Source organism: Trichoderma ghanense (assembly GCF_004382785.1).
Source record: "Trichoderma ghanense strain CCMA-1212 chromosome Unknown scaffold_1, whole genome shotgun sequence".
In the NCBI taxonomy this organism is placed as follows: Eukaryota; Fungi; Ascomycota; class Sordariomycetes; order Hypocreales; family Hypocreaceae; genus Trichoderma; species Trichoderma ghanense.
Window position 1 is genome coordinate 1,236,341 of NW_027395664.1, and position 7,989 is coordinate 1,244,329.

The 7,989-nt window shown below is 56.4% G+C and overlaps 4 protein-coding genes across 4 annotated transcripts; 2 read left to right on the plus strand and 2 right to left on the minus strand.

Annotated features, from left to right (window-relative positions):
* Positions 1-279: 279 nt before the first annotated feature.
* CCMA1212_001771 (3-hydroxyanthranilate 3,4-dioxygenase) lies at positions 280-1,059 on the plus strand (the record flags this gene model as incomplete). The annotated part of the gene is made up of 3 exons (XM_073699187.1): positions 280-311; positions 409-488; positions 548-1,059. The coding sequence occupies 3 exons, from the start codon at positions 280-282 to the stop codon at positions 1,057-1,059; spliced, it is 624 nt and encodes a 207-aa protein (XP_073562457.1).
* A 257-nt stretch (positions 1,060-1,316) lies between these two features.
* Positions 1,317-2,304, minus strand: CCMA1212_001773 (uncharacterized protein; the record flags this gene model as incomplete). The annotated part of the gene is made up of 3 exons (XM_073699188.1): positions 1,317-1,744; positions 1,870-2,081; positions 2,207-2,304. The coding sequence occupies 3 exons, from the start codon at positions 2,302-2,304 to the stop codon at positions 1,317-1,319; spliced, it is 738 nt and encodes a 245-aa protein (XP_073562459.1).
* Positions 2,305-3,165: 861 nt separating this feature from the next.
* CCMA1212_001774 (Cullin-3-B) lies at positions 3,166-5,781 on the minus strand (the record flags this gene model as incomplete). The annotated part of the gene is made up of 2 exons (XM_073699189.1): positions 3,166-3,343; positions 3,401-5,781. 2 exons carry the CDS (start codon positions 5,779-5,781, stop codon positions 3,166-3,168), a joined length of 2,559 nt encoding a protein of 852 aa, XP_073562461.1.
* A 1,306-nt stretch (positions 5,782-7,087) lies between these two features.
* CCMA1212_001775 (Small nuclear ribonucleoprotein Sm D1) lies at positions 7,088-7,706 on the plus strand (the record flags this gene model as incomplete). The annotated part of the gene is made up of 3 exons (XM_073699190.1): positions 7,088-7,101; positions 7,247-7,296; positions 7,408-7,706. The coding sequence occupies 3 exons, from the start codon at positions 7,088-7,090 to the stop codon at positions 7,704-7,706; spliced, it is 363 nt and encodes a 120-aa protein (XP_073562460.1).
* Positions 7,707-7,989: the final 283 nt, after the last annotated feature.

Below are 7,989 nucleotides of genomic sequence, written 5' to 3' on the forward strand. Positions count from 1 at the left end.
TTGAACGTTGAACTTCGCCTCTCGTGCCTCTGTGCCTGTCAGTCTGCGAACTTCTTATAAGCGATAGGCTTCCAGTGAGTTCTTTTTTTTCTCACTCCGCCCTCTTTTCATCTTCATCTCCAGCTTTCTGAGCTTCTCAGTCGAGGCTCAACTATTTGACTAATTAGACAAGCAGAGCATAGCTGTTTACTAAATTATATCGTCACCACGTTACCCCAGGTTTGGTGTTGAAGAGTTCATCCATCGTCACTCGGACAATCCGCCCACCAACGATAAGAAATGCTTGGACCGCCAGTCAACCTGCCCAAGTGGTGAGTCAAGACGCAAACACCGGCTTCACTCCTTCTCTTTACTTGTTCATCGTGTGCAGCGAACAAAGAGCTGACCACATGTCTTCTCATCCTTCAGGCTTGAGGCAAACTCTCACCTGCTTCAGCCACCCGTCAACAACTACTGCGTCTACAACGGTGACTTTGTCGTCATGGCAAGTTCCCTTCTCAACATTTCTCTCCCATCTCTCAAAACATCACGCACTCTCCTATCTCAGCCCCCTCGTCAACTAACACGAAAGAACACAACACCCAGATCGTCGGCGGCCCCAACGCCCGCACCGACTACCACATCAACCAAACCCCGGAATGGTTCTACCAATACCGCGGCGCCATGCTCCTCAAGGTCGTCGACGAGGGCGGCACCGTCTTCCGCGACATCATCATCCGCGAGGGCGACATGTTCCTGCTGCCGGCCAACACGCCGCACAACCCCGTGCGCTTCGCCAACACGGTCGGCATCGTCCTGGAGCAGCGCCGGCCCGTGGACTCGATCGACCGCATGCGCTGGTACTGCACGGGCCAGTGCGGCCAGGAGGCGCTCGCGGGCACGGGGGAGGCGGTTGTTGTTCACGAGGCGGCCTTTCATTGCACGGATCTGGGGACGCAGATTAAGATGGCGGTGGAGGACTTTCGGGCGGATGAGGCAAAGAGGACGTGTACGGTTTGTGGGACCGTGGCGGACTGGGCGCCGAAGCCGGGGTCGATTCCGGATCCGAATCTGGAGTGATCTGTGGTGATGATGATGATGGTGGTGGTGATGATGAAGTTGAGTGTGTGTGTGTGTGTGTGTGCTACGGCTGGACAGCTTGTGTGTATATGAACAGGTAAATTGCCGGTGGATTGGGACACTGCGCAAATGACTCTGATAGTCCAGCCGATAGAGAGCCCTCCCTCTTTCGTCACCATCTCAGGTACTCCTCCTCTATATCCACCCAATCCGAGTATACGCCTTGCATAAAAGCTATCTACAGCATCCCCATCCCCCTACGTCTCCGAAAACTCATACGCAGACCCCGACAACTCCACCGGCACCTCAATCCTCCCCTCCTCAACCTCCCTCCCCTCAACCCTCACGCCCGCCCTCATCACGTCCCCCGGCACCACGGGCCCCACGCCCGCCGGCGTCCCCGTGAGCACCACGTCGCCCGGCAGCAGCGTCATGACGCGCGAGATGTCGCTGACGATGCGCGGGATCCGGTAAATCATGAGCCCCGTGGACCCGCGCTGCCGCGGCTGCCCGTTGACCTCGAGATACAGCTCCGCGTCGTGCGGGTCCGCGATGGCGGACTTGGGGATCAGGTTGCTCATTGGCAGGAAGGTGTCGAAGCCTTTTGCGATGGACCAGGGGAGGCCCTTTTTCTTGGCTTCGTTTTGGACGTTGCGGGCTGTCATGTCGATGCCGACTGCGTAGGCTATTTTGTTTAACCCCCCTCATGTGTTAGCAAAATCGTATAATACATATAGCCACTTCAAGCAATGTTTGATAGTTTCTCTCTTTGGGGGAGGGGGGCTTCATGTCATGGAAAACAAGACTCACCCCGAATAGCTTCCATCGCCCCCTTCTCGTCCTCCGGATGCAGATTCCTCACCACCCGCCCGATAACCAGCGCGAGCTCCACCTCGAAATGCATGTCCACGCCCTTGGGCTGCAGGCACGGGCCCTCGCCGGGGAGGATGATGGACGAGGGCGGCTTGAGGAAGAAGAAGGGCTTCTTTGGTTTTGCGTTTGCCAGCTCCGCGATGTGGTCTCTTTTTTTCTCACAAACAAACAAACACACACGGGATGTTAGCGGGACGGGCCTTGCTTGCTTTGTTTGCATCTTTTGGGGGGAGACAGAGAGGGGATTTGGATTGTGGTTGAGCCTGTTGCTTACGCGTAGTTGCGGCCGATGCAGACGACTTTGCCGGCTTGCTTGAGGGAGAGGGAGGCTTGCGAGGCCGCTGTGGCCATGGACCTCCCGAGGCCAAACATTGTCACGGAGATCACACGCTCTGCCTTTTTGTTCAAGCCTTTGATGGGAAGATAGTCGAAGCAGCAGGAGCCCTCAAATGTGGTGGCGTAGACTTGCCTCAGTTTCAATAGACTGGGGGTCTGGTCAACCGAGCCCTTTCGAGATGCTGACAAAGGATCAAGTTGAGCAACAAAAGATCGTGTTTGTGTCTCGGCTGCCGAACGGCGCATGGCCAACGGCCTCGGCACAAGATGGTCCGGGCCGGCTCACGGCGCAATTGGGCCCCCTAAGCGTCCACCAACTTACAGGGCTGCTCCAGGTCTGTGGTTGCCTGTGGACGCTGGACAGGTGAGGCCGGGTTCAATTGCCTCACGTTGCTCGGTGAAACTCAATTGAGCTCAACAAGTGCTCCGACGTCGCAGCCCGTAATTCCGTCTCGATATGTCACCATCAGCCTCGCGCGCAATGGCGGCCGGAATGAAGTCAGCCTTTTAGAGAGAAAAATGCCAGATAATAACAGTATCTTTAGTAGCTAACATATCTGGTATATTGTCCCTTGTGGACTCTTTGCCGGTCCTCTCGACGCCTGGACTATCGACTTCCTTCAAGTCTACACTATCAGAGTACCATCCTCTAGATGCTTCCTGTATCGCCTTCCAGCTGCAGAATATGCCGTTGCGTGGACGCGCGTCTCGTCCCCTCGTCCCTTATAGACGCGAATTGATATGATAACAAGAAGCAAAGTAAGCTCTGGACGCCATGCCACATTGTAAAGAACAACCTGAAGGAAAAAAAAGGCCCCTCCCCTATGCCGATAATTCATCAGAAGCAACCCTTACCCAAACCCGTACCCATGTGGTATCGAATACCGGCCCTTCAAATCAAGCCAAGTAGCGATACATGGATGGCGCGCCCTCTTCGTCCGGACGCTCCAGGTACTCTCGGACTATCAGATCCTCGATGCGCCTCTTGATCATGGGAACGTCGGGCTTGAAGCGACCAGCCAGCACCGACAGGACTTCGCTCAGCAGCTGCGAGTGGCTGACTTCCTTACGTGCCCTGGAGACGGTTTGTTAGCTCGGGATCATCAGTTAGTTTTGCTCCGAGGGGACTTACTTCATGATCCTCACAATGGCGGCGTCGATAATGTATGATCGGATCTGGTTGTTCTTGTCTTCTGTCGCCTTCCGCTCCTCCTTGTTCTCGGCCTTGGACACGGCGTTGATGATGGGTGCCTTGATTCGAACCGTCTTGCTCTGGAACGAGGCGTTGAACGAGAACCTGTCGCCGGGCTTGACGTTCTTGGTGGGCGGATCCTTGGCCAGGACGCGCGACTTGGGCGCTACCGCAATCGCCATGAGCGCCCGCGTGAGATCCGCCGTCGACAAGCTCGTCTTGGCCTGGATGTCTTCGAAGCTGAGGCTCTCGCCGTCCTTGAGGTCGTTGAACAGCGACAGGACCACCATGCCGTACGTCGGAACATTCAGATCGTAGCGACGCTCTCGCGCCAGGAGGCCGGATTTTCCCTCAATCGCCGGGAACACGCACTTGATGTCTGCGCTGCCGGTGGTGCCGATCCAGGTCAGCTTCCGGCCGTTGCGATTCGTCAGGTAGAACTGCTCAAAGCTAGCTTGCAGCTTCTTGATTTCGGGCGGCCAGGTACATCCCACTCTGGAACTATCGCCAGATTGAGCGGTGCGTCCCATGACTTCCGAGGGCCAGTAATTGGTTGTGAGCACATTGACATTGAGATCGATTGTATGGTCCTCTGGATCCAGCGTGCGGACGTGATCGCGGTACGTTGATGTCAACTCGGCCGAGGTGACGAGATCTCGGAACATTCCCTCAAACTTGGTTGTAAACTGCTGTCCCATTTCCTGCTTCATCCGCGAAATGATTTGCTTCTCTACATCGTGGCTCTCGGACTTGGCATGGAGCAGTCGTCGTCCGAGATGGCGTTGGTAGTAGGTCTGGAATAGATCCTTGTCCTGCAAGTATCGGATCAAGACGATGGACTTTTCCACAATGGCGTCCACCTCGGCTTCCGTCTTGCCCCTGATCCCTCGCTTGAGGTTATCGTCGATGTAGAGGGAGACGTATTCCGAGCTTCGACTGAAGAGGTTGATGAATTCGGCGAAGCTCTTGGTCAGGGCCATCTGGATCACCCGGTCGCCTTGGAAGCATTCCCGAAGCATGTAGTCGAACTTGTCCTTGAGCCGAAGCACGTCATCAACCCACTTGATGGCTGCTGCTGTCTGCTGGGCGGCCGGGTTCAGCGTCTTGCCCTTCTCGCCCTCTCCGCCTTCTTCGCCATCGCCCTGCGCCGTCGAAAAATCGGTGTTCTTGAGGACATTTTCAATTTCCAACCCCAGCTCGACAACTCGCTTCTGCAAGATGTCGCGCAGGGCCGTCTTTTCTTCATCCACCCTCGAGATGAGTCGGTACAAGATGCTGAGGTCCTGAGTTTTGTCATTGTCGATCATCCACCGGAGGCCACTACCCTCCATGGCAAGGAAGTCGTCGAGGTGACCGAGAATCAGCTTCTCCTCTACCACCTTGGTCACCTTGGGGAGGGTCTCAAGTTCAATAGTGGTGCCACACCGGTCTGTTTCTTCGTGCAGTCTGTTCTCGGTGTGTCGCAGCCAGGTGCTGGCGTCGGCCTCTCGCAGCAGCCGTTCGCATTCACGCGCATAGAAGATTTCGCTGTTGGCAAGGAATCGGGGCTCAAAGGTAGTGACGTAAAGCTTGTTGTTCTCGGATTCCTCCTCGGATTCGTAGAGGCAACTGAGCATCCGGGTGTTGCTGCGAATGAGGTTCCGGTCAATGACGTCTCCGCGCCTCTCCATGTCAATCTGATCCAGCATGACGGAAATCAGAATGTCGCCAATCAAGCTGTCGGAATTCGCGTTCAGGCAAGAGCGCAGTATGTGGTCTCGGAACAGGGCAATGGTGGTGGCAAAGATGGGGACCCGACGGGGCTCCTGTTGCGTGTAGCCTCTGTCTAGGTACATGAGGATGTCTGCGGTCATGTTCATCGACATGTTGTGGTCTTCCCAAGACTCTTTCAGGCCCTTGAGGAAGTTCTCGCCCGTCTGGCGCCGCTCGCTGACCGAGGCCGACGACGAGACATCGACGCTGATGTTGATGAGGCTCTTGGTGACGAGGACTTCAATCTTGGGGATGGCATGCTCGGCGAACCACTGCTCCTCGAACTCCTTGACTCTCTCGTAAAGAACCTCGCCCTTCTTCTTGAGGACGATCTTGTAGGCCGCTCGGTATAGCTCTTCGAAGGATAGACGGCCGCAGCTCTTGTTGTGGATGTCGTACAGCGCTTCCTTGATCATGTTCCAGCACGCATCGAAGTCGGCTCCCTCGCCCGCTGCCTGGGACTGTGAAAGGGGGTCAGTTGGTCTGCAAGTCCTAGAGTTGAAGCGGAATGGTTCGGGAGAGGGCTCCTGCGCACGTTCAGGCCCCTGCTTGCTCTGATTGGCACCCATCGCGGCGTCTCCAGCGTCTGTCGTGCAGGGGAAGCAGCATGGGAAGTGAGCAGCGTGGGAATCGATGCAGAGGGGAAGCGATGCAGAGGGGAAGCGATGCAGAGGGGGAAGTGATGCAGAGGGGCAGGGCAGCGGGCGTTGATGGGCTTCGACGTGGCAGAGCAGGATGCGCCTCAGGACCGGCTCAGGTTGCGCTCACGATGCGCTCAGAATTCGTTGAGCGGCGAAAGAGCGAGGTGAGGGATGCGCCGTGAGTGAATCATGCGCCGGGGAAGGAACAGGAAGCTCACGACTTGCAACTACTTACACGCACGATCCGACGAGGTGGGCGGATGCGCCCTCGAGCCCCCGCTCCCCCTCGCCCTGATATCATGTCTGCTTCAGCACCCCGCGAGTGACTGCGAGACAAACACGGCGAGACGAAAGTGTCAGGATCTCCCAGCCAGCTGTCGTGCAAGCCCGATCGCGGAACAAGAGTCAGTCAACCCCCAAAGTCGCCGGTCGCACAGATGGTGGGGGGTTTTGCAGAGCTCGGCACGTTCTCTCCAGCAGGCAGTTGTTGGTTCGGCAGTCTCAGCGTGGTGCGTCTTGTCCTGAGCAGGGGGGAGGATCGTCAAGCGTCGAAGAACTCAGAACGAAGACAGCAAGACGATGGTCTTCGCGGGTTCTGCATTCTCCCCGTACGCAACGGACGGAAACAAGCGGCTGCTGGACGAGATGGAGAAGGTTGAAGCTGCCGCATCTGATGGTGACAAGCAGATGGAAACGGGTGAATTGCGAGAGCGACTCCGCTGCCAGCAGAAAGTGCCGGGGTTGCCCTCGTTGATGGAGCTCGCGTTATCGATAACGAATTTTCTGGCTCCCGCTTTGTCGTGACGAAACGCCTTTGCCTTGATTGGCAAGTACGCAGTACCTGAAGGTTGCGCGCTCGAGACGGCGGGGTGAAAGTGACGGGTACGATGGACGTTCGCTTAGGCATCTTTTAGTGTGGATTTTCTGAATCATTCAGCTGCGGTTCCCATTCACGTGAAGATGACTCATCACAACGGTACCTTGAGCAGGCAGGCACAAGCATCTACTGTACATGATCACGTGCTGCTTAGCTCACCCGGCATCCCCAGCCAAACTCGAGTTGGTCGTCGGCCCAGCTAAAGCCAATGGGCGACTATTTTTCCGACCGACAATCCAAGGCAATCCGCCAGCCTTGCAACTACCACCGTGTGACGAGGCAACGCGCGTGACGAGGCAAAACCAGACCCCTTCGCATCGATCCCGCACCTTGGCCAGATAGGCCTCAGTCGTCGCCATGAAGCTCGTCAGGTGGGCAGTTCCCCTTCAAAACCCAAACAGTTTCGCAAGGAGAGCAAGTCACGTTGGTGGACGGCAGCTCAGTCGCTGTTCGCGGCTCCATGCTGAAGCTTTGCGTTTTTGAGCTTGGTCGATACTGACAATTGTGGCATGGCAGATTTTTGATGAAGTGCGCCAACGAGACGGTGACAATCGAGCTCAAGAATGGTACGGTGCAACGCCACGCAAAGCTCCCATGGTGCCTTGTAGCATCATACAGCTTCTTCTTCCCTACGCAGCGAGCATAACCAGAGACAGTCCTGGCTAACCAGGCAACAGGCACCATCGCCCACGGCACCATCTCGTCCGTAACCCCCCAGATGAACGTGGCCCTCCGCACGGTCAAGATGACGGCTCGCGGCCAAGACTCCATCGCCCTCGACACCATGAACATCCGTGGCTCAACAATCCGATACTTTATCCTCCCCGACTCCCTCCCGCTGGACACCCTGCTCATCGACGACGCGCCCAAGCCCAAGAACAAGGCGAGGAAGGAGGCTGACAGAGGCGGCCGCGGAGGCCGTGGAGGCCGTGGCAGAGGAGGTCGCGGTCGTGGCCGCGGCCGTGGACGTGGCTAAGCTTTTCATTCGCGATACGACGATGGATAATACGACGAGGGGTTTCCGAGGACCCGAGGCGCACTATATCTTCTGCTTTCTGGCTAAGCAAGGCCAATGGTCCATATCAGTGGGTGAAGGGAATCTTTTTGTAACACGATACAGAACAGAGCACGTCATTTTGAGGTCAAAAGGTCAAAAAGGATATTTGCGGAGGTGAAGTCGCAGCCTGCGATGGAAACGGCGTTTGGGATGCGTTTTGCCCATATGAGAAACCAAAAGAAACAGACGGCATCTGATTTGG